Source organism: Bactrocera oleae, chromosome X (assembly GCF_042242935.1).
Source record: "Bactrocera oleae isolate idBacOlea1 chromosome X, idBacOlea1, whole genome shotgun sequence".
Classification (NCBI taxonomy): domain Eukaryota; kingdom Metazoa; phylum Arthropoda; class Insecta; order Diptera; family Tephritidae; genus Bactrocera; species Bactrocera oleae.
This window is the reverse complement of record NC_091541.1, coordinates 28,881,386-28,907,709: the sequence shown is the minus strand read 5'-3', so window position 1 is coordinate 28,907,709 and position 26,324 is coordinate 28,881,386. Positions and strand designations below refer to the sequence as shown.

At 35.8% G+C, this 26,324-nt stretch overlaps 4 protein-coding genes and 1 long non-coding RNA gene across 9 annotated transcripts in view; 2 read left to right on the top strand and 3 right to left on the bottom strand.

Moving 5' to 3' along the window:
* Positions 1–3,016, bottom strand: part of LOC118683427 (uncharacterized) — a 134,675-nt gene extending 131,659 nt beyond the window's left edge. For all 5 annotated transcript variants that reach the window (XM_070112295.1, XM_070112294.1, XM_070112297.1 and 2 more), the window contains exon 1: positions 2,489–3,016. The gene's annotated coding sequence lies outside the window, so the exon portion shown is untranslated. The remainder of the gene's footprint in view (positions 1–2,488) is intronic.
* A 2,878-nt stretch (positions 3,017–5,894) lies between these two features.
* Positions 5,895–8,183, top strand: LOC118683429 (uncharacterized). The gene is made up of 2 exons (XR_004979246.2): positions 5,895–6,503; positions 7,739–8,183. It is a non-coding gene; the product is annotated as an uncharacterized lncRNA (long non-coding RNA).
* Positions 8,184–9,188: 1,005 nt separating this feature from the next.
* Positions 9,189–9,791, top strand: LOC138858192 (uncharacterized). Its single transcript, XM_070112736.1, has one exon. It carries the CDS (start codon positions 9,189–9,191, stop codon positions 9,789–9,791), a length of 603 nt encoding a protein of 200 aa, XP_069968837.1.
* Positions 9,792–16,705: 6,914 nt separating this feature from the next.
* LOC118683426 (uncharacterized) lies at positions 16,706–25,874 on the bottom strand. Its single transcript, XM_036375958.2, has 2 exons — positions 24,165–25,874; positions 16,706–22,480 (listed from the first exon to the last, which is right to left on the bottom strand). Exons 1-2 carry the CDS (start codon positions 25,653–25,655, stop codon positions 22,457–22,459), a joined length of 1,515 nt encoding a protein of 504 aa, XP_036231851.2. The 5' UTR covers positions 25,656–25,874; the 3' UTR covers positions 16,706–22,456.
* Positions 25,874–26,324, bottom strand: part of onecut — a 46,123-nt gene continuing 45,672 nt past the window's right edge. Inside the window, exon 4 of the mRNA XM_036375950.2 lies at positions 25,874–26,282. Within this exon, the coding sequence (XP_036231843.1) occupies positions 25,887–26,282 (396 nt within the window). The 3' untranslated portion in view covers positions 25,874–25,886. The remainder of the gene's footprint in view (positions 26,283–26,324) is intronic.

Genomic DNA, 26,324 nt, shown 5'->3' with positions numbered 1-26,324 from the left:
CTGATGCAGAAGCAGCAAACCAATTTCCACAAATTCTTTTGGAAGCTATATCGTCGGGCGGATACGTGGCTGACCAAGTTTTTCTGTTAAAGGACTTAAAGCAGCAAAAGAGCGAGTTACATTGCTACTATGCAGCAAACAAGAATCTAAAGCCTCGAGCTTTGATACCTTCATTTTGTATTGATAAAAACTTAAACTGATTTCGACGGTTCTTAATGAATAAAAAGTCCTCGTAATAGTAATAGCATCTATTTTGAGAGACTGGTTCGATAAATATTTTGACACCAAAATCCACGAGGCCATCCTGGCCATCCCTTCATCGAATTCGAAAATGTTAAGGTTATGTTCCTGCGACCAAATACGACGTATTTAATTCAACCGCTAGACCAGAGAACCGTTGCTACTTTCAAGTAATATTATGCAAACAATCCTTTATGTACATTTTGAAACAGATTGAGAAGGACACCCAATAAAGTGTAATTTCAGATTGCTAAAGGAAAATAAAAACCAAACAATAACTGTTTTATGCTGATATTTTTCAACTTGCTACCAATATTGGTAGACGGTTTTGCAGATATGACGATGGAAGATGTTAATGAATTTCTTGAGTAATAACGAAAGTTTGCAAGGCTTGGACAAAACCAGTAATGAAGCTACAATTGCAGCGAAGGTACGTTCAGAGTTTAAACGCCTTACTGCGAACTTAATTCTGCAAGAGTTGCTAAAGGCAATGGAGTTGGGCAAACATTTTTTGAAGCATCACCAAATAAAGATCGTTCAGAAAAAATTGGAGTAGATATAAAAGATGCAATCGAAAGCTGCCGCAATCTCTATAACGAGTTTAAAGAAAAAACCTCACAGAGCTCTATGACTGATGTTTTTTTTTCAATATTAAAAATTATCAACAATTATTTGATATGATCTCAAGTGTATCAAAATTCTTTGTTTCAAAGCTGACTACTCAAATACTCAAAACACTCTTTATGTTATATAACTAATATTTGTTTTTTATTACAAGGAAAACCCAAATTTTTGAAACGAGTTAGGACCTGCGTATTTAAAAAAGTGTTTCTAGTGTACAATAGTTTTATTTTACACAGTTTTCTTTCAAATTTGAAGCGACTTAGCACCTTTACATAAAAATCGTATGTTTAACCGTTATATAACCGTTGTTTATCTACTATTATTGCCTATATTTTATAAAAGGATAAATATTTACGAATATAATTGCAGACTTCGACAAAAGTACATACATATGTTTGTATGTATATCTGCAGAGAGTTTAAGTAATATTTTAATATTAACCATCTAGCTGAAACCATGTACTAAATAAAATGACTATGAGAGTACCAAGAACAAAATGAGTTCTTGCTTAGCATTACATGTTGCAAGGGCACAGAAAGTTGACAGGACTACTCTCAATTTATCACTACTATTCTCCTAATATCTTTACTTGATGGGTGTCAAAGTTGCTTTGCAATTGAAGCTGCCTTTTATACATAAGCGGATGTCTGATCTGACTTTGAGTTATACCCTCAAAATTATTAGCTGATTAGCAAATATGGCAAAGCTTATGCCGACCGCTGTAGCCAGATTCAATGAGTGCCTACAAATGCCGCCTGATATTTCGGTTTTAACCGCGAAAAAAGTATCCAACGTAAACCAGCTCTTTATTTTCAATTTAATCCGTGCCGAAATCATTTTACTTCTCCCATACATTTTACATGTAATTTTGCATTTCGCAAGTAAATCTATACCTTTAAAAAAGTGATATTATAATACAAAATTTTCCGCTCTATGTCCCGACGATTTTTTCAATAAAAACATTCCTTTAAAAGTTATGCGCAGTCAAATTTATACATCATATGGACCGAGCATTCATACAAGTTATTTATGCATTCTGTGTTGCTCATACGACATGGTGTACCTATATGAATACAGTACATTTGATGCATTAATTTAACTGTGTACGACTTTTAAAGGCATTTATTTATGAAAAATATTAATTCAACCTGTGTGCAAAAATTAAAATGATTTAGGCACGGCATAAATTTAAAATAAAGAGCTTGTTTACGTCGGAACCTATTTTAAGGTCAAATACTGAAACTTCAGGGGGCCTTTACAAAAAAAAAATAGTCATGGGAAATAAGGGACACTCCAATATACATACATACTCGTGCATAAGAAGTAGTCAGTGCAGCTCATAATAGCACGCTGCAATAAGTGTTAGAAGTTGTCATATTTTGGCCTTGATCGAACGCGTGACACTTCACTCTTTATTACGTAAATGATAGCTGAATACATCGAAGTTGTATTTAATATTCCAGGCAATTCATAATATACACTATAAATCACAGTTTTTCATTTTTTATTCAGCTGTCAAACGACAAATTTTCACAATTAATGTTTTATGCAAAAACTTCCTATAGCGTTTTGTTCAGAAATTAATTGCTATTTTCATGTCTATTACCAAAAATGTTTGACTTACTTTTGTTTGCTGAGTGTAAGGAACTCAAAATATTTGGCCAATTCAATTCAGTTCAGTGCTGTTACTTCCAATAGCTGGAGTGTACTTTAGTTGATTTTTCTGTTCATAAACTACGATTTACTTTAACAGGAATTGTTATCTTTACGCCTTAAAATTTTCTTATTGCCTCGAATCACTAGTTTGATACTTGAAACTTTTTATATGTGGTTTTTAAGATCTTGATTACGTACATTTTGCCACTTTTGCGTTTGGAAAGAATTAACATAGTACTGTAATTATTATGAAATGATCACATATATTGCATTTCAGACTTAGTTTGCACTTTTTCGTTTAACGCACAACAATTTTTTTTTGTTTTCCACTTAATTGACGTTGTTTAATGTTTTATGAATAATTTGTCTTGAAAGCGCTATGAGCCAATTGTTTAAAGTCTCAGCCTGTATAGAGTTGGCTGCTGCGTTTGTTGTGCATGTGATGTTGTACTAATGCGCTATATGCGTGCAGACGTGCGCGCCTATTAGTGTGCTAGCGTTTTCTGCCTTAATATCCGCCGTAGCTACGACGTCAAAGTTATTGGCGCATTCGGTTCGGGCCGCCCGAATAGGTCGGTCGCCTTCATCATCACCGTAACGGTCATAGTGGTTGCGTTTTGTCTCAAATACGAAAAAGTGGTACACTGAAGTGTTTCACTTAAGTATTACTCGTATATAAGAATGGCTTTTTGTTTATATGCGTGTATATGCGAAGCAACAGTGAGTGGTAGTAGTGTAGTAAGAATCCAACCGAAACTAACGTTTTAGCTGGGGTAGGAATACACGGGTGAGCGGAAAAATTGCGTGAATTAAGTTTTAAGAAATGGAAAAAGTATACAGTGGGTACAGATGAGAGCACAACTTTATATACTAAAATAGACTATAGTATTAAAGTGTTGCGAATTATCAATACCCACGACAATCAAGTTAAGAAAAATTCGTATTGGTGCATTGGTAATGAATCAGATGAAATAGGGATATAAAAACAACAAACCTAAGATTTCTGATAGATTCAGAACGTTTTTTATCGAAAGCAGATATCCAATTACTTATAGGAGTTTTTCGTCTGGCTTCACCAAGGACTCTACGTAACAGTCTAAATGTGATCGCCCGCCACTTTGAGAGATCAACCATCTAACTTTACCTAACCTATTGGTAATAAATTGGTTACCTAATACTTTGAGTAAAAAGCATGCCTGCACTCAATAAACAGTGTTATTGTATGGTTCCAATAGAGAATAAACAGTTCTAAATACGACGTGGGAAGGAGATAACGCTGAACGATTAAGCAGATTTGTCAATAAATTCTGCCACAACTACGAAGTTTGCCTTTTTTTAATTGATATGACTAATTTATGAAACGCAATTTTGTAACCTTTTTTAAAACTGATTTAGTGTCTTACTATATTTTAAATAGAGCCGACCAACACACCAACCGAAGGCAGAATAAGAGAAAGGTCAGGTATTTACATAAATTTCCTGGCAATAAAGATCCAAGTTATTAGATGAATTATTTGTGCTGTAAGCTGGAAAAATTACACTAAACAGCTGCTACTACGAAATAATAAGTCGATGTCCCCTCAAAGCAAATTTTGATTCGTTAAGTGGGATATTTTTTGCACTTGTTGAGAATTTTTACCATACTAATGTACTTATTTTTAATGCCATCAGAAAGTAAAGATTTCAACAAACATAAAACTTATTGACTTAAAAAAAAATCTGATATTTTGACGTTAGAACTTTTGACTGAAAATTAGGGTTTTTCTCCGACTTTAAGTCGAAATATGGGTTCCTCCTTAATATTTTAAATAAAAACAAGAAAAAACTCTAACTTCGCCCCTCCCCTTCCTTCTCTCTTCTTTTATTATCTCTTTTTTCCAGTGGGTTTCATCCTACTATGTTATGCTTTTCTTGCTTTCAAAAATTATCTAACTGGTCTGGATGTTATACAATTTTGTACGTTTCTCTAATAAATTCTTAAAACTCGAAGGAGTGCGCTGTTGCTATAAAACTCTCTGCTGGGTTTTCTTGCACTTCGTGGACGAATGAACGCATGAATGAATTGAAATTCTATGTACTCAAATACATTTAATATAGAGTGCAGCGTGTACATATGTACATACAATAATTGTGTGGGAGCTGCTGATGCGCCGTCCAAAGCGTTGGAGCGAAGCTGTGGGAGTGTCCGATCAATTAGAGTGGGAGCAACAGCTACGGCTATACGTCATAGTGAATACTTAAACATGTATTCTTTAGAATTCAGCTGATAAGTGCAGTTCAAGAACAATGTCAGTCCCACTGTCAGCACCACTGGCCAGGGTCTGGCTGTGACAATGAACATAGCTGCTACTTATATTTTAATGCACACGACTTATTGAGAAGTAAGGCATAATGATTTCAAGGACTTTTGCATATTTTGACAAACGGAAGAGAGTTAATTGTATTTAATAACTCTTATTGTGTTATGTATACTATTTTTAATGTCATTTGCTGCTTCATTTGCAACTTTATTATGTACATATATCGCCTATCGGTATGTGTACATACATATTTCTTATATACATTTATGTACATATATACATGAATATAAAGCGGCATATGTTGATTCAAATATAATTAGGAAGTTGTAGCATATCCGCTCGTTTGAGTTCCCAACAACACTTAGCCTACTTAAAATATTCTTATATAATATATATACATATGTATATGTTGCCACCTACAATTCTGCAAGGCTAACAATAGGATATTTAAACCTTCTTCATATTGCAGTGCTCTTGGCACGTCCCATTTATATGCTGATTATTTGGTTCTTATATATTCTTATACAAGTTATGTCCCTCTGCGAAACGAGTGAACACAGCACAAAAATCCACCTACATGCTTACATATGCCTGTGGGTATGTACATACGTGACACTTCGGCTCAACGTACGAAATGTGTCCTTATTCGTTTCCATCGTTGTGTCATTCACTCTTTTCAAAATATCACAGCAGCTTTAGGGGTGACTATTATATTTATTCACTAAATCTGTCGGAATTTATGTTTTTTTTAAGCTTTCCCTTCGGTTTTTATCGGTTAACGCTGAAATTCATTCATTCATTCGTTCGTGCGTTTAGCAAGCCGAACAAGAGCGGTAGTGTAGTTTCGATTCATAAATCCGATACGTTGCCTTTTTGATTTTGATGTTAAGGGGAAAAGCACTGTCTGCAAGGGGAATGCATTTAAAAATTTTCGGAATTGGGATTTATATAACACCGAGCGTTTAAATATAGTTTCCTCTCATTTATGTACAAGTATATCTATATACGAATGATGTACGTAACGCGCACAGCTAAACTGCGTTCGGCAAATGTGGTACAAATGCATAGGTAAGTATAGTAAATGTGTATAGTATAGCATAACATACCTAAGTAGTCAGCCGCCATTTATTTTCGTCACTTTTTCATATTTGTTATAACTACATTATATTATACGTACTCGTATTATGTCGAATAGTAAAATATGATGTTTAAAATAAAAAAAAATATATATAAAGTGCAGTATATTAGTGGTGCCTGGCTTTGGTGGTAAGCAATATGGACAATTGCAACAAGACTGTTGTGTTGGAAGCTCCACCAGTACTCTACCCATGTAGCCAGGAAAAAGCCGCTGCTATCTGCCATTAACACCGAAAAATGCAACAACTATGGCGTTATTTGTTGTGTCGAGACGAAGATATTGATGTATAGACCCGACAAAATTTGACGGAAATCAAAAACGGCTGCGCTACAAAAAAATATAGTGCCGACAGTTGAATTTGGCAAGCTTTCTGTAATGGGGCTGTATTTCATACAAAGGCGTCGCGTAATTGTGTAAATTCACACACCGAATCACCAAAAAGATTGATTTTATTGAACGTGAAAACAGCAATGAATTAATATACAAGCTGTATCAGGATAACGTACAAAAGCACAAACCGCTGCTCTGTCGGACTTGGTTGCAAGGTAATAGACACACCTGCCCATCAGCACTGTCATATCGGCGGATTTTTCCTACAATTGTTTGAGCGGATTTATTGATAATATCTATTATAAGATCTATTTCGGAAAAACAGCATATCGCTTTATCTTTTCAACAAGCGAAGATAGAAAAACCCACATTTAAAACTCGGTCGATGAAGAGAATTAAACGCAATCGGGATCTGACCTTTCTTCCTTTCGCTTGCTCCCTTGTCTCCCTTCTTGCTCGCACTCTCTTGCACACTCTCAATGCTTCTGATTTGCCAGTTTACATATGCGTTTGATCTACCATTTCGGCAATGAGAACGTTTGGTCCTATATGGAACATACAGAGCGATTATCAAAAAAAAATCACACACAAATTTTTTTTATTTAATGTAAAGTACAATCGATACAATTAAGTTCTGAATATAGCATCATTCAAATGGACTCCACGACTTTATTTGCAGGAACGAATTCGATGAACCTAATTTTCGAGTACTTTTTTCACTAAATCAAGTCGTATGTCACAAATAGCACGTTCCATATCGACTTATAAAGCTTGAAGAGATTCTGGTTTATTGCTGAAGACCAATGACTTCAAATAACCCCACAAGAAATAGTCTAATGGTGTTAAATCAATGTTGTTGGAACCAGTTGTTCTCAAGATAAATTTCTTCCAATTGTGGAGATAAAAGAATGGTTATCATCGGTCTATGCCGCTCTCCATTGACAGTAACGGTGTCACCAGCTTAATTTCGAAAGAAATACGGAGGGTGATTCCACCAGACCAAAAACCACCAAAACTGTCAATTTATGTGAATGTAATGGTTTTTGATGAATAATTAGTTGATTTTCTTCACACCAGACTCAACAGTTTTGTTTATTTACCGCACCACTCACCATTACCATATTGCCCATTAAATGGCAAAAGCGCATGAAGAATTGCAATTGAAGAACGATTATTTTGATAATAAAATTTAAAAATTTGTAAACGTTGTTTTGCGTTCACTGATGTGATCTGATATGATGAAATTGTAAACATTGTTGAATACAATGGAAAAAAATACAAATCCTGATGTATTAAAATGGCCGAAATGACACTTAGAAATCGTATAATCCCTATTGAAAACCCCTATAGTTTAGATATTGGTCTAGGATCGATACTTCCTTTTCATCATTTTCTTCCGACTTATAGATTTTATTTTGATCTAAAGGTACTACATTTTGCATCATTCTAGTAAAGCGAGTGATTTGCCAGCTGCAGTATTTGCTGAACTCGATGTTTGATTCACGAAAATTTACAACTTTTAAAAGTAAAATAAGTCAAATCGAACAGGAATTTTCCTCAGATGACGAAAATCAATCAACACCTAAGATGCAGTGAGTAGCCTTATGTTTTATGCTTAGTGCTGTCACGATTTTCGTCGACGACAAACGTGTTGACCAAATTTTCATGCTTCTGTTTATTATTTTAATTTTTTTCGGAAGAAAAATCAAAAATAAAATAACAGCGGCTCAACACAAACTCGAAAGTTTTTGTTCGTGGCCTATCTTTTGTCTTGACTTTATTTTTGTTATATTTTTAACTTTTTCTAATATTAAACATATGCTCTAATAATGCTGTAAAAGAATTATCATAAATACAATGAAATTGCTAATAAAATTTCATGTCGACGTTGATTATGTGTGCCTGTTTTCATTTGCCAAAAAATTACTTGACAAACCGTATATGTTAAGTCGAATAATAAAACATGATGTGTAAAATTAGAGTAAACAAAAAAAAACGCTAACTTCGGTTGCACCTAACCTATAATACCCTTCACAAATAAAAAAGTTTCCATACAAGAAATTGATTTTGATCGCTCAGTTTGTATGGTAGCGATATACTACAGTGGTCCGAGCTGAAAATTTTTTTCTTAGATTGTTGATTAATTTTTTTTTGCGTTTGCGTTTTTGTGGTATATGCGTATGCGTATGCGTTTTTATGTTTGCTTATTCAAAGTAAACATACTTACCTATAATACCCTTCACAAATAAAAAAGTTTCCATACAAGAAATTGATTTTGATCGCTAAGTTTGTATGGTAGCGATGTACTACAGTGGTTCGAGCTGAACATTTTTTTCTTAGATTGTACCGTTGCTTTAGACTAAAGTCCATGTCGAATTTCGTGAAGATATCTTATTAAAAAAAAAGGTTTTCATACAAGTCCTAGGTTTTAATTCTTCAGTTTGTATAGCAACTATATGATATAGTGGTTTTTTTCGGGAGATTGTACGTCTTACTAACTAAAAAAGTTGTCCATACAAGCTATTGATTTTGACCGCTCAGTTTGAATGGAAGATAAATGCTATAGTGGCCCGATATCGGCGGTTCCGACGAAAGAACAGCTTCTTGGGGAGAAAAGAACGTGTGCCAAATTTCAGATCAATATCTTCAAACTTAGTTCATATTTATACAGACGGGCATGGCTAAATCGACTTTTTTATGTTGGGAGGAGGTACTTTTAAGATACAAGATCCAGGGCAGGCAAAATAAGCAGAGAAGCGACGCGCTGCATACCTGCTGAGGAGGTGGAACTGCAACCGACAACCAATGAGGAGGAATCCATTAATTGAGCAACAGCTGTCTTGCCTAACTTTAAACTGGAAGCGCCGGTAGCGGCAGCCAAGAGACTGAAGACTAAGGGCATGACGGCCGCAAAATCTTTTGCTGATGTAGCCAGAATTATTATTGGGGTGCTGAATGAGGAAGATCCCGAAGGAAAAATCCCCGGAGCTCAATGGAAGTGGGTGCAAGCCACACTGACGAATGTGGCATTGGAAGTGCTATTAAGCAATCCAGATTCGCCCCCGTCATTTACGGATGTAGAATGGTACCAGGGCCAAATTAAGATGATAGCTTGTGACGACGAGAGATCGGTCCAGCTCTATAAGGACGCAATAGCTAAGGTAGGGGATAAAAAGGTTATCCCATCCCAACCGAGGGCAAGGGTATGGATACCGGCTACACCATCGCAGACGGACCAAATAAAGCAGCTCATCAGAACCTGTAACCCGAATCTGCCAAATGGGGGATGGAGATTTGTCAAGGCCTTCGACGACGCGGCAGCGGAATCTTCCGTGGAGACGAAACGAGCCACAATGCAGATTCTGCTGTTGTTAATAAAGGAATCCATAGAACCGCTGGCGAAAAGTGGCGGGGAAATCAACTACGGATTCACAAAGATGAAGGTCATGGCCAACATGTCAGGCGCCGATGCAGGAGAACACTTGGCGTCGGAATCGGAATGAAGTCTAGAAAGATTCGATACTGCGGGGTCAGAGCTTGCAGACAGACTCTCTAAACTCTACACTGAGAGCGAGCTTTTGAGCGACTCTCAAGAAGATGCAGAGAAGACACTAATTAATGCGTCTTCTCCAAATTAATCTCCACCACAGCGAACTAACTTCTCTACCCCTAGTTAAATGCATGGCAGAAGAAGGGCCTGACTTCGTCCTCATTCTCGAGCCATGGGTTAATGGAGGTCGTATTTGCGGTCTGAGGACACCAGGGTATAATTGATACATGGCAGGCTGCACAACAGCACTAAGCTGGGAGACGGGCGGAAATCAATACTGGCTGGCGTCATGCTACATGCCGCATGGCGAGGTAGCAGTACCATCGCAGCTGATTAAAGGGCTGGTACGAGATAGCGAAGCATCTAAGTGCTCGATTATACTTGGGTGCGACAACACACAGTGGGGCAGCACGGATGCCAACGAAAGGATAAAAGAACTGGTAGATAAAATGACACATTGGAGAATACTGGAGGAACACTCCTTCTCAGATCCCCCATACATTGAGTGAATAAATGAAGAGAATGTAGATAGGGTAGAGATATTATATATATAAGGAGGTAAGGAAGGCCAAATTAAATTCGTGGAAAACTTTTTTTAATGAAATCCAGAATACGTCAGAAGCATCACGACTTAGAATACTAATGACACAGTCGAAATATAACATCGGATACCTTCAGAAGCAGACCACAGCTGTACGGTATCCATTGAAGAGACTTTAGGCCTGCTAATGGATACTCACTTCCCAGACAGTCCCGAGGGCACAAGGGAGCATACACTGGAGAGGGAAGTGGTAGCAGAGTCCCCTCCTGTAGACATAGTGTCATATAGTAATGTTAATTGGGCAATAGGCAGCTTCAAGCCATATAAATCGTTGGGACTAGACGGGATATTCCCGGCTCAGTTACAGCAGTCCCAGAGCTCCATAATAAACTGGTTAACAACCATGCTTAAAGGGGCACTGTTTTTCAACTATATTCCCTCGGTATAGAGGAAAATCAACGTGATATATAATATATACCAAAGGCCAGCAAAATCTCATACACTAATCCAAAGGATTTCCTCATTTCTCTTAAAAACTTTGGAGAGACTGATAGAAATACACATAAGGGGCAAACTAAGCCCAGGAAAAATTGCAGTTTCGCAGCATGCGTATTCTAAGGGTAAATCCACAGAAACGGTGTCAAGCTCAGTGGTAGCAGAATTGAAAAGTCTTTAGATATAAAAGAATACACCTTCGTAGTTTTCTTAGACATAGAAGGTGCTTTGAAAAACATCCAGCCGAAGGCCATACTGAGCGAGCTTAAAGATTTGGGCATACCTGAGCCTCTTCGGAAATTAATTGAACAGATGCTCTTGGGCAGGTCACATGCGGACTGAATTTAAATGCTAGCAAGACAGAACTAGTATTGTTCACTAAGAAATACAGTCCTCCAGAAATCACGACGCCATTATTAAGTGGTACCAGGCTAACGGTAGGAAATAAAGCTCCTGGGTCTAATTTCGGACAGGAAGCTTTCTTGGAAACCAAACTTGGAAGATAAGGTTAAGAAAGCAGCTACAGCACTTTACACGTAAAAGAATGGTGGCCCTACACAGCAATTTTATGGCCGATTATGACTTACGGTATATTGGTATGGTGGCCAATAACAGAAATAAAATACGTAGTTAAAAATATGGAAAACATACAAAGAGCATCCAGTATTTTCATCAGTGGAGCTCTCAGAACAACGCCAAGCCTGGCGCTAAACGTAATTTTAAACTTATTTCCAACAGATCTGTTTTTCAAGTAAATGGATATATGAATATATAGAGCTGAATCTAAATCCGGTCTCCAATATTGCCTTCCCCTCCAGAGAGGAGTAAGAAAGGGGTGTGGTGAACAAGAAAGCAGGGATAAGCTTCTATACGGATGGTATAGCAGATGAACCAGCCAGAACAGGCACCACCCTAGAACTGGCTTCTGGTAAGGAGGACATATTTATGCCTCTGGTTACTTGTTCTTAATCGACAACCATGTGATAAATATAGCTGAGTCTCTGTGGAATCAGTCCCTGCCTTGCTCAACAAACAGTCAAATGTGGCATAAATGGAATATGAGCCGCACGTACCGACTGTTATAATTCAAACGGAATGATATAAAAACTCTAGTAGGAGTACTAACAGGCCTAGGTGTGTCGAAAGACAGCCATTCTACCTACCTCCATTTTTCCTTCCACATCATATGTTGCCAACCGAAACAAACTCACAAAATATTATTGATAATATATTATTGACAAATAAAAAACGTTAAATTAGGCTGCACCGAATATATACCTATATAATACTTTTCTCAGATACAAAATATTCCTTACAAGAACTTTGATTGGTCAGTTTGTATGGCAGCTATATGCTATAGTGACTCGATCTGAACAATTTCTTCCATCTTTGTCGTGGACAATAACCCATGCCAAATTTGCTGAAAATATTAGTCAAGTAAAAAGTGGAAATAGTGGAAACAGACCGCCACGTGAGCACTTAGTTAATTGCTGAGAAACTAAAGATAAGCCAGAACACCGTTTGGAACCATTTGCATAACCTTGGATTCAAAAAGAAGCTGGATGTTTGGGTGCCATATGAATTTCTATCTCTGAATCGCTGCTGAATGGCACAAAATCGACCCGTTTCTGAAGCGGATTGTGACTGGCGATGAAAAATGGGTCACTTACGACAACATCGAGCGCAAACGGTCGTGGTCAAAGCTCGGGGAAGCGGCCCAGACGGTGGCCAAGACCGGATTGACGGCTAGGAAGGTTTTGCTGTGTGTTTGGTGGGATTGGCAAGGAATCATCTACTACGAGCTGCTCCCCTATGAACAAACGCTCAATTCGGCCCTCTACTGCCAACAACTGGACCGCTTGAAGGCAGCACTCATCCAGAAGAGGCCATCTTTTATCAACAGAGCCGAATTGTGTACCATCAAGACAACGCCAGGCCACACACGTCTTTGGTGACGCACCAGAAGCTCCGGGAGCTCAGATGGGAGGTCCTTATGCACCCACCTTATAGTCCGGACCTGGCCTCAAGTGATTACCATCTTTTCCTGTCCATGGCGAACGCGCTTAATGGTGAGAAGTTGGCTTCAAGAGAGGCCTATAAAAATTGGCTCTCCGAGTTTTTTGCCAATAGGGACGCAGTCTTCAACGAGAGGGGCGTAATGAAATTGGCAACAGAACGAACTTTTTACTTGACCAAAATCTCCTCAAATTAAAAAGTTTTCCATATAAGCACTTGATTCTGATAATTCGGTTTGTTCGGCAGCTATATGCTAAAGTGATCCGATCTGAACAATTTCTTCGAGAATTGTATCATTGCCTTAGTCAATAACCCAAGCCAAAGTTTTTAAGATATCTCGTCAAATGAAAAAGTTGTCAATACAACTTGAATCCGATCGCATGTGAAGTACAGTTAAATATTTATCTTTGTTTGTTTTATTTGCGATGATGAAAGGACATGTCTTGCATCATCAGATTACCGCCCCCAAAGCAGTATTGATTATCTCGCATATTATTCCAACCATAGTAATCAAATTTTTTGCTATGCTTAATTGATTAGTTTTATTCAAATTGGTGTAAATATGGAAATATTGTTTTATCTGTGCCTGACAAATCTAAAATCGAAGCATGTTTAATTAGTGCAGTTTGCCTTTCGTAATAGCGAAACTTAAGGAGAGATCATTTAGAATCCAACTCACACGACTCCTCTGCCAAAGTCAAACAAAAACATGGTGTTAAAGCGAGCAAATTAACTATTCAAAGGGTGATTAAGAAAGTTGAACATTAAACAAAAGCCCACTTAACAAGTTTCGAAAAGAAATGCGACTAAATTTTGCCCGAACTCATACAGCTTGGTCTAAGGACTGGCATCATGTCGTGTATTCCAATGGGAAGGCCAGACGGGTACAATTTCCATTACTGACACATGGAGGAGCACCATTTAGATTGCTAACACATTCGGGTCACTGATGAATTGATGTGGCTAGCCATATCATAGCAGGGAGTTTAAGTTTAAAGTTTTTAACCTCAAAAATAAACGCAAATAAGTATAATATAGGTATAAGTATACTAACAGCATTTCTTTTTTTTTATACTTCTAGAGGGTATAATAGATTTGTTCACCTAACGGTTTTAACACAAAACTAATCTAAGACAGATAAATAGTTATAAATATATTAATGATCTGGATGAAGAGACGAGTTGAATTCCGATTGACTATTCGTCAAACTGCCTGTGCAAGAGATAACCTGAGCAAAAATCTAGTGGGGAGGCACATCGGTATAGGAGAACTTATGAGATGCTGTCACTAAGCTCCAAATCAAAATACGAAACTGTAATTTGGTTTAGGGGATCGCAAACAGGAAGTACCAGTTGTTTAAAAGTCTTAAAAAGGTGGAGGTGGCCCCGTTGCATCGTAACTTCAGTGTGCATATCTTACCAACCAAACCATACCAACCACACTTGCTTAGGACGACTGCTTTTGTTAAATCAAATTATATTCACGCCCACTCCCCATATAACTGTTATGTGGAAAATGCGCGATAACTCACTAAATAAATCGTATTATCGCCCAGCTTTTGGTGATATCCTATATCACAAGAAATATTTGACCAATTCCAACCAAATTCGGTATATTAAATTATCCCAAAATCTTTATCTTAAAATGGACGGAATCCGATCACAACCAGGCTTACTTCCCATATAACATAAAATTAACATCTGACCCTTTTACCTTACAGTATACAAATCAAGCGACAATGAAGATATCGGGATCAAACCTTGCTTAAATAGTGCTGGCATACCTCAGTTATATAAAGTCTAAAAATGGCAAAAGTCGGGCTTTAACCTTTCACATTTTCAGAACACGAATATGTTGACTCTGTACCTAGGACTAACTTTTTTACCGAAAATATTGTTCAATCTGTAAGATATGGCATTGAAATTCGGAGAGAAGGATAACAGCATGCCCTTGTGTCAAAAATGTAAAAAATCTGGACATGCACTGTGGTACCTAAATAAATTGTTTGAAAATTTCGATTGACTTTATACCGGATATTTAGATAGCAACATATTTTGAACGTTCAACACTTTATGTATTTTATTTTATTTCCAAAAATGTGTGAAATTGGTCTACGAACTGCCTCAGAGAAAAAACCTCAGGATTGCAAAAACTGGACTAAACAAGAAAAAACATTAACTTCAGCTTTATTATGATTTTGATCGATATGATTATACTTGTATAATAGCTATATCTGTATAATCTGAACCGTATCTTCAAGAATTGCATTATTGCATTTAATAATAACCCACACCAAATTTCGGGAAGATACCTCGTCAATAAAAAAGTTTTCCATGCAGCTTTATGCTCTATTGATCCGATCTAAACAATTTCTTCGGAGATTACATTATTGCCTTAGGTAATAATCCGTGCCATATTTTATGAATATATCTCATTAAATGGAAAATTTTTCCATACAATCACTGGATTCCGATCACTCAGTTTGTATGGCAGCTATTTGCTATATTGATCCCATCATAATAATTATGGATCGATTATAATTGTGATAAGTGAAAAGAGCCATTTGCGTACTTTATTGCAAAGTCATTTGAATTGCTTAAAAATTAAATTATATGCGGTAAATTGTTTGTCATATTTTCTTAAAATTAACTGCGGAGTCCCCAAAAAAAATTAGCAAGTAATAGTATCTAAAACGATAAAGCAACGGTTACCCATGGAATATCGACAGAGCTATTTGAACACGCAACCATAAAAGCTAACGTTGCAAGGAATAAAAATAACACAGCTCTAAAACAAAAACTGTTGTCCTGGATAACTTAACAAGTTTTGATGTTTTCAAGTGTTCAGATTGCAAATTTATATATGAAGGTGTTGAATGTTGTTGTTTTTATAATTATTGCATGCCTTATATGTGTCTTGATCAATTATCAACTTGTTAGTAATAAAATTTTATTTTCCCAGTTATAATTACATTTGTGCGCAACTCATACACACATACAAGCATCATTTGATCCCCATTCTCAACTTCCTTATCCTAAATATGCTAAAAATAACGGATGGCTTAAAACAAATCAAAAGTCACTGACATGCCTTCAGAATGGCGCCTAATTCCGAAATTCCGATTCGGTACAGTCTACCGGCGGCTGTGAATCGAAGGGTTAAACATATATACCGAAGTTATTTTCTCAAGATGAACTCAGTAATTTAATACTTGTCCAGTGGAAGAATATAGTTTTAGTTACATTTGTAGAAAATTTCGGAAGCTTAGTAAGGAAAATTTGAAAGGTAGAATATTTAATGGTCCTCAAAAATGGCGATTAATGAATGTTAGGTTATGACTATTCCGGAAATTGAAGCTTGGAAAAGTTTTGTATTGACTGACTAGCTAACCAAAGAGCACCACATTATAAAGAAATTGTGAAAAATGCGCTGACAAACTTTCAGACTCTATCTCCGCAATGAAATTTTCGAATAAGCTACGAAATTATAGTGAGGAGAAAGAGCAGTTTTACCGGGATCTAAAAGAGATAGAAGAAAGGTATCAAAGTTGATTTGATCTACACATGATGGCAGATTACTTCTGGTCTTTAATCAGAGATTGCCAATTTAAAAATTATAAAAGAAAATCTCATTGATTGAAATATAACATATGTTTTCGACACTATCCCGTCTGTTTACTTCGATGTACCCTTATTTTTCAAAACAAAACTGACATTATAAATATATCTGTTATTAGGTATCATGTTTTTGTTTTAGTTTTTAATTTAATATGGAAATAAAGATTTAAAAACAAACGAAAGAAAATCTTACAAAATCATTGATAGCACTATGAACGTTGAGCATAAATATATCTAAATTCGATCTTATATCAAGGTCAAAAAAACCACTGTAGACCAGTGAATAATTAATGGATCTCTCATATCTTGTCTGCTTTAATATAAGGAGCAAAAACATAGATAATGCCGATGAAACGGCTCATAATACCCACTAAAGAATATGAATAACTCTTTACATTCTTTTTAAGGGTTTTAACAGCACAAGATGTTTTATTCAGATATCTAAATTATATACCAACACTGGCTTTAGGGAAGAAGCTACTACACTCTGTGCAAATAAGACAAAGTAGACATGGCTAAGTGAATATTTTTCGAGAACTAGACTGATGGACTGATTTCATCTTTTATTATAAGTTTTTAAGGAATATTCTTCAATTATATGTGCAAATATGTAGCTAAGTATGTGCTTGCTAGAACACCAACACTATAGGCCCTTGGTAGGTTCTACATACATGCATGTACATTATAATATTTCCCTTTCAATAAATTATGCTCTTGTTTAAAGTAATTTATTTAAATATGCGTATGTATATATGCAAGTAATACACGTGCTAAATATATAATACATATATAAATAAGTGTAAATTGCACTTTAATGTTTTGCTTATTAATTTAAACTAAATTGACTAGAAATTTGCAATACTGTTTGTAATTTGAATAGAGATATTAGCGTTATTTCATTAATAGTATATTACAAGTTATTTCTTACTTCTTATTATTTTATTTTAACTTCTTCTCTCACATGAGAGCGCGCAGAGTATTTATCAATACAAAACTTCACTAAAATATTAATTTAAAAACATACGTACTTATATATATATGCCTTTCATAAAATGAGTGGTATTCTCCTATGATCTTTTATAATATGTTATAATCTAAAATCAAAGTATGTTATTATCGCTTAAGTTAGCAAAATTTCAAATTACCACAGCAACGCATAGAATACAATAACAATAACAACATACCAACTAAATAACAAATTTTATAAAAGAAATGACGTGTTACGCCTGGGCAAAATGGTTCTCCTCATAGTCTGAGCTTTCATCAAACCAATAGATGACCAGGTTTTAAGCCAGCGCCTTGTTTGGCTTCGTCAGCGGAATTTTTTATTCTCGCAACACCTAAAACTAATCGAATAATATATATAGAGATAAACATATACATATATGAATGGTAAGGATGACCAGACGAAATGTATTCCGAGTAACTGTCTGCCCGTCTGCCCGTGCAAGCATTAACGTGAGTAAAAAAATCTTGATGATACTTGGTGTATTTGTTCCCCGGTACGCAATGGAGATTCGTACTGCATATGGGATGTATCGGACTATTGCCACGCCTACAAAATGCCATTAATCGAAAACCTATAAAGTAATACAACTAAGCCACAAATTAAGATACAAAACTGTAATTTTGTACAGCATATCGAAGAATGAATAGGCATTTGAGTTTAAAACTTTTTAAAAAGTTAACGTGCGCCCACCCTCTTGTATGTTTAAGCTGCATATCTCGCAATCTACAATAGGTATTTTAACCAAATTTGTTGGGAGAAAATCATTCTAGCACTTCTTCATACACTGAAAATAACTGTAATTAGATGATAACTACGTCTACTCTCCATATAAGGGTAATGTTGAAAACCACTTAAAATGCGATAAATCAATAAATTTGTGCTTTACATTATTCTGACTTTCTTATGTTACATTGTGAAAATGAGCGAAATCGGGATTCAACCTACATCACATATATCACAATTTTAAATTCCATATGTTTCTTTCATTTTACGAATAAATCGTGAGCCAATGACATTATCGAAATAAACTTTTGCATACGACGTATGTATTTAAGGTTTGCGATCTGACGTCAAAAAATAGTCCAATTTGGACCATAACTTAATGAAACAGAGTAGATTTCTTAAAAATTATGTGGTTTAGTGTTGAGTATGAATCGCATTGGGGTAGACCAGGAATGACCAAAAAATTTACTTCGGAGCCACACGGCAACACGTCAATCATCATTTTATATATGCACTCATAGCGTTCGGAGTCATGTTATGTCGGAAGACGATTAAATTTCATTAGGGTCTGCTGCAGTTTTATTGTAAAAAAAAAAGATAAAACAAATAGGAGAAGCAAGAGTCGATGTAAGTTGGGTACCAAAAACGGAAGCAATTTACACATGAAAATCTTTTGGACGAACTTTTCGCGAATGTATTCAGAAACCTAATGATTTTAAAGAATAAAAGTTCATTAAATTTTAACATCACCTCAACAAAATAATTTATATTATAAAAATAAAACAAATATAAAATTTTTAAAAAATATAAAAATAAAGATTTATATTCTTTAATTACATTTTAGCTTTTTACCTAAAATATGTTAAAATTTTTTTGGTCGCGCACTTGTTCAAAATGAACTTGTGCTTGTCAAGCATGAGTGGAGACGATCAAATTAGCGGCCGTCAAATTGAAATATCCAAAATTTTGGATATTCATCAAGTAGAGCCGACAAAAGCTGACGACACAAATACACCTTAAGCGTTGATGGAAATATTTGACCATCTCCAGGGCACTTTAGTGAATGCTAGGCAATGTCAGCCAGGAGTGGATGAATGACGATTATCCCATTAGCTTCGAGTGAGCTACAGTGAACTAGAAGGCGACGGTCCAAGTCAACTTGCTTGCTCTGATGATTTTGCGTGTTGTTTTTAAATATGCTGTGTTTGTTGTAAAATATGTTTTTCGGAGCCACTTAATGTTGTTGAGAACCCAACAGAGTTAAGTGAACTATGGCGTGAGCACCCTGGTCTAAACCCATATAAGTTCCAATTAAAGCGAGCTTGTGATAAGCTATAATTAAACTTACTACAATAACCAAACGATAGTTGTACCAGAGTTGCCTTGCAAGGTGCATCGTTTTATGCCGTTGATGTTGTTCAATGTAAAGTATTAATAAAATTTGGATTTTCATATTAAGGCGCGGGGCTTGGCCTTAGGTTAAGAGCATTATCAATGTCAAATCAGGGTACTTTAAAACAGCTAATATATAAAACCTTAATTTTAAATCGAAAGCTTAAATAAAGTTTTTATATTGATGTTAATCGTATTTTCACAACAAAAATTTTTTTTAAGTAATACAAGTAATTTGTTCACGGAATTTCTTGCTTGCCTTTGATAACGTAAACTTCAAACTTTTTTTTTCTCGTTTAATAACGCTAAATCTTTCTATTTTCCGTAAGTTAGCTTTGTTATGTTTTGTGTGTTTTGATTATTTAAAAGTTTCGTCTCGTCATTATTTCACACTGTTCTGTTCTTTAATATTTTATATATTGGTAACATTAAATAGAAAATTAGAACATTTGTAGAAACACAATTATATATGTAAAAAGGTAATTAGTCATATTAAATCAAAAGAGTCAACGTGATCAACTAAAGATCCAAACAGATGTTAATTAACAAAGATTAACGATTCATAAATGATCACAAGATCTACTAAATTCCAACGCAGTTTAGATATATAAGCTGTTTCGATTCACCATTTCTTTGCTCGCTGTCTTTGCGCATTGCTCTCTTGTCCAAAGAAATATATGTAAATGCAAAAACAAAGTTATCGAGCTGAATTTGTACAAGAGAGTTGCGGATACCTCATGAAAATGGTATAACCGCTGTCTTCAATGCTACGAATTTTCGTTCTGCATATTTTATATTAGTTTCTCTATTGTGAATGAAAAACAAAAAAGTAATAGGTAAGTTAATAGAAAAGAAAACTTATCCACCAAGAAAGGAACGTAACATACCAAGCGCTGCCCGTCTGTTTGAACATCTGATACAATTTGTTCGATTCGGTATTTTCTAAAGCTTGGCAAATCGAAGACAGTTATAGTACACTTACATATGTACATACATCGACACATACACACACATTAATGGCTATAAAACCCATTATTACATTTTTAATATGTTGTGTTAAAAGATTGTGATACACTTTACTTATTTGATTCTAGGCGATAGCACAAATACTGCATTTTTCCTTGATATTAACTCTTTAACTCTCACTGTTTGCTAAGTGTAATCAATGCCGTTTTTAACATGCGCTACAATGATATGCCATGTACTCATAACCAAGCCTTTTTATTTGTACTCAGGATGCAAAGTAAGCTCGAGCAACATATGCGGGCCACTGCAAAAATGCACATCACAGCTAGGAGCAGCAGAGAATAGACTTTTTTGACGATATATACAATATGCTAGGTGGGCTAGAACTTGTGGCAATTTAAGTTTATAAGAGTATGTAGACAAGTATCATTTCTAGCCATGGTCTTTATAGGCCAGTGCAGAAGCTTTTGAAATAAGAAAAAGTTTAAAAGTATGTAAGTAGCTTGAAACCCATTGATAAAAGTATATAAATTGGCCATACATTTTTTTCCTTTTTTTTTGCTTTCAAAAGTCTATTGTTTGAGGGAGTACGAGTATAATATTCTTATGTATTGGTATTTACTGTGATTCCGCTTAACAACGCAGTAAGTGGCGGTTCATATCACTAGGATGGGCCGAATTTTCACTTTCTGCCTATGTGAAACTATTATGTATGTTTGTATGTATACAAGTATTTGAAAATGTATGATGTCACTACAGTTTCTTAATTAGAGAATTACCGGTTGTGTTTAAACATAGTGCACTGTGCGCTTACAGGAAATTCACTATATTTCATTCATTGCATATACACATACAAATATTACTTAACCTATGAATTTAGCAAGTTGTCTTTTATTTAATTGCCTTGTTGCACAGACGATTTTTGCATTTGACTAGCTTAAAATTCCAGCAATTGAGTTAATTTGATTTTTTTTCTTTGGATTTGTTGTATACCCTATTATTTATTATTATTCGAATGCCTTCATCCACCAGCATATATATATATATTTTTTTAATTTCGCTTTTTATATCATGTCCTATGTTAAATTTTTTAAATATATATTATCTTATATATCTTTTTGGATTTGTTGTACACCTTATTAGTTATTTTTATTCAAAAGCCTGCATTCAGAGGCCTATATATATTTGTTTTAATTTCGCTTTTTAAACATGTTCTATGTTAAATTCTTTAAATATGTTTAATTTCTCTAATATTTCCATTAAGTTTTAAATACTACTCTTGTTTTTATCATTCATATGAATAATTTTTAGGTAGTTTTGCATAATGACTACATGTATGTATGTTCAATAAAAACCGTTCTATATATGTAAATACATTTGTAAGCTTGTTTATACGTTTGCTTATGCATATGGGTTAGAAGCAGCCAATTATTTAATAAGTACATATGTATGTATGTATATGTCTAAAGGAAAAATCGCATCAACTGCCCTTTGATTTACAATTACGTTTTCATATGCATATGCAAACTTACCATTTAGAAGCATTGTTTGTATTTATCTGCACCTATATACATATATAAAATTTATATATCAATATCAATATAATATATATACCAGCGTATCTGCTTATGAAAATTTGCACTAAAAGCAAGCTTTACAGCATAATATGAGAATTTATCTTAAAGAAATATCCAGCTGCTTGTTTCGCCGATGAACCGCACTTATCATGTTGCTGTAACTGCTTTGCAAGTTTCTTCTTTTTTCTTTAACTAGCCTTATCAACCCTATTCGACGTTGGCCTGACGTAATAATGCTTTCCAAGCAACTCTGCTACGCGCCCGCCTTGACAGTACATTCAGTTATTTATTATCTCCTAACGCGTGCTAAAACCATAAAAAAATACATGTATATATATATATTTAAGCACATATAGAAAAAAGTATTGAAATTCTTAGAGCAAATGTTCAGTTGCAGCTAACAAACAGGAAAAAATGTTTACTTCGGCTGCACCGAAGCTATAATCCTTTCACAGGTGCATTTCTTATATTATAAAATGGCGAAAAAATATCTTTATCTTGATCAGACCGATTAAAGGTCTGTTAATATAGCAATACGCTATAGTGGTACGATCTAAAAAGTTTCTTAGGAGATTGTACAATTGCCCTGAATAGTTCATTCAAAATTTCGGAAATATACCTCATCACAAAAAAAAGTTTTCCATACAAGGACATGCTATAGTGGTCCGATATCGGCGATTCAGACAAATTAGTAGGAGAAAAAGACGTGTACAAAATTTCAGATTGATATCGCGTATATACATATAGACAGACGAACAGAATGTCTATAGCAGTAAATGACTTTGAATGAAAACTATGAGCATACTTAATTTTCATTATCGTTCTGCGTATATATAGAACGCCAAGAATGACATTTGCGGTAAGTTAAGCTCTTGCCGTTATTTAGCAGGAGGTGGAGGAACGAAGAGTGCCCACTATGAGAGATTGCGAGATTACTTCGCAGTCACAACTGAAGTATCTGAAGGTAATATTAGACCCAAGACTTAAATTCAAGGAGCACGTGGTGTACACGTCAGGAAAACCAAATAAGATCTATAACGCTTTATCAAGAATAATGTCAAAGAGAGGCTGTGCGGTGGTAGGTTCCAGCCGGCGATCTCTAATCGCAAACGTTATGAGCTCAGTAATATTGTACGCGGATTCAATATGGATCCAGACTCTAAACGTCATATCTTATACAAAATCAATTAACACAGTGCATAGGTTTTCTGCAATACGAATAATTAGTAGCCATACCTGCTGCAGTATTGTATTAGCCGGTATACCGCCAATTGACATCCAGGGAGAAGAGCTCTAGCGATTATAGCAGCTATTAGCGCCTAAAACAGTATCGGCAAAGACAAAAAGGGAGGAACAAGAGCACCAAAATGTGTAATCACAAAACGGAGACTTTTTCAACAGATTAAGCGGCCGTAAGTCCGCGCAATAGAGCAGACTTAAAATGTCTTGTGGCCACATAGTAATACTTAATCCGGTGGCTCCGTGGGAGAATCTTGAGTTGGGAGTAGGTTAAGTTTTGCGGATTAAAGTTCCGTACCCCAGCTTTTGATGCTTCACCTACTATTAAAACAAAACAAAAAAAGTGTTGGTCAGCATAAACTCGTACAGGTTTATTTCGGCCCAGAGGGACTTGGAAGCCGTACATGGTTGACGACGACGTACAAGAAAGTCAATTCCTATTACGTCTATGTCTCATGATTACTTGACTAAAACTGAAAACTCTACGTTGCTCCATAAAATTGAAGTATCAGTTAAGTGATTAACAGCATATATGTATGTTATATTTTTTGAATTTTATAGAAAAACTCGTTCCTATTGTACTTCCAACAATTAATGCAAACTAATGCATATTCATCTGCTTAAAAACTATTAACTACCATGTATTAACTGTTAAAGTGAAGTTTAAGTTTTAACTACATTACATCTAGCACACTAATATGACCTTTTTATCCTCCAAATCTTCATTAAAATAATTCACACAATCGCTCACACAAATCGGTATACCTGCTCCCATACTGTTTTCATTATCGCTTAACTTGCGGCTTCGTAGCGGTTGAAGTTGGCCGCGTTGCGCCCGTTCCTGTGCCAACGAATCATCGAAGCCAGTTATGCATTCGAATTTCTGCACTTGTTTTAAATCAACGTCATTGCTTACAACATTATACAAAGCGTGGCCAGAATTTTCAGCATTCGTCTTGATTATGAGTGGCGACGATGCCAGCCTTCGATGTTGCAGCTGTTCATTTGGAATTAGGGACTGCTTCGACTCCATATACAACATATATTTTGGCATCAATTTATATTCACCACAAACGCCCTTACTACTCGGTATCTCCGCCATCGTTTGCTTGCCAGCAGGTCCTAGCACATCATGTACAGATACACTAGTTTCGTCATCAACGACGTGCATGTTATGCTGAGCAATTGGTGAATAATCACTCTCTTGATTACATGTTACCGAGTTAGTCGACAGCCCTTGGCTATAATCAGTGTCCATATCTGAATTATGTGCCAGTTGCAATTGTTGATCGTATGATATTACAGATTTCTCTACCAAATTTTGTGATTTCTCATTGGTGTTAAGAACACAGCGCCCTCTTTCATTGTGCTCAGCTAACTCCGAGTTACAACTACTTATGAGTATATCAGCTGAATCATCGTTTTTAATGACGAATTCGGTTAGTACGTTGTTCGCAATGCTCTGAACGACCGCACTACCATTGACGCCTTCATTCTCACTTCGTCTGATTTTAAAGTTGTTATCATTTTCTTCTTGTCCGCTATCATCACAACCCCTAACAGCAACTGCAAGGTGCTTTGCCAGATTACTGCAATCTGAATCGTCATCCGATGATAAAAGAAACTGATCCATACTACTACTATTTATTGAATGTTCGACTAGGTCCGTTGTCATGAATTGCGAGGCATTCCGAAAATCGACATCGTCATCAATGGTATTTCTTTGAACAATATTGATGCCATTTCTGTCTGAGTAGCTATCTTCGGTGTCGATATGCCTTAAAAAATTGTCAAATTTAAAGCTCAATCGCTTCTTACTTAAATTTTTGGTATCGTCACCACAATTTCTGTCAAAACTGTTGTGAGTTTCACTAACTAAAATTTGACTGTTTTGCACATTATTGTTGCGTTCTCTATAAGTGTATTTAGGTTTAAAACCAATAATTTTATCTTCATCTGCTTGGCGCTTCGCCTCCAAATTTGGCAGGGATTCATTGTGTGCATCATTACGTACTGGATCATTACTTAAATTGATACGTAAAACAGTGGTGGTGCTCTCCGATTCCATACCGCACATATCTCGAGCTACAATAGTTGTTGTAGTTGCATCTGTTGGGTAAGGTTTACTTTTGGCCTTAACGTTATTCTTATTGCTCAAGAGAATTTCACCGAAACGTACTACTGATACCGCGGAATTAAAGGGCGAAACTGAAGTGGATATTCTAGCCGACCTTGCGCGCATACGTTCATAACGTTTGTAACGCAAGTCGCGTGATTGTTGCAGTGATGAAATATCACGTGTGTATGTGTTTTTGTTGAATTTTTGCTGAAGTCGTCTATTTTTATATTTCTTCAACTGTTGTTGTGTTTCGTCTGGCTGTTCCTGCTGTAGTGACTGGCTTTTCTTCTCTTGCAGTTGTTGCTCACGATGTTGACGTTGCTGTTCTTCTTTGATTATCTGTTCTGTATGGTGTCACAACATGTCGTCATTATCTGGATCATTATCGTGTTCACCTTCTAGGTCGAAATCATCATGGCCCAAGTCCAAGTCCATATCAGCATCGTCATCTAGATCTAGTGAATGCTGATTGCTCGGCGAAAGCGACTGAGAATGTTGTTGTGAATGCTGATATTGTTGGTGATGATAGTTGCGGTGATGATTATTGCTATTATTATTACTTAAACGATTGTTCCCACCGTTGGCACTGTTACTTTGACGATGCATGCCTAAAGATTTCGAATCATCATCGCGCCATTTATCCATAGAACGACGACGTGCATTCATAAAGAAATTCCCTACCGTGGTCGGTTCTAATCCCAATTGACGAGCAATTGTTACTTGCATCTCTTTCGAAGGCCTCTTTGTTTCCTTGAATAAGATCACAAAGCATGAAACAATTGTGTATTTAAT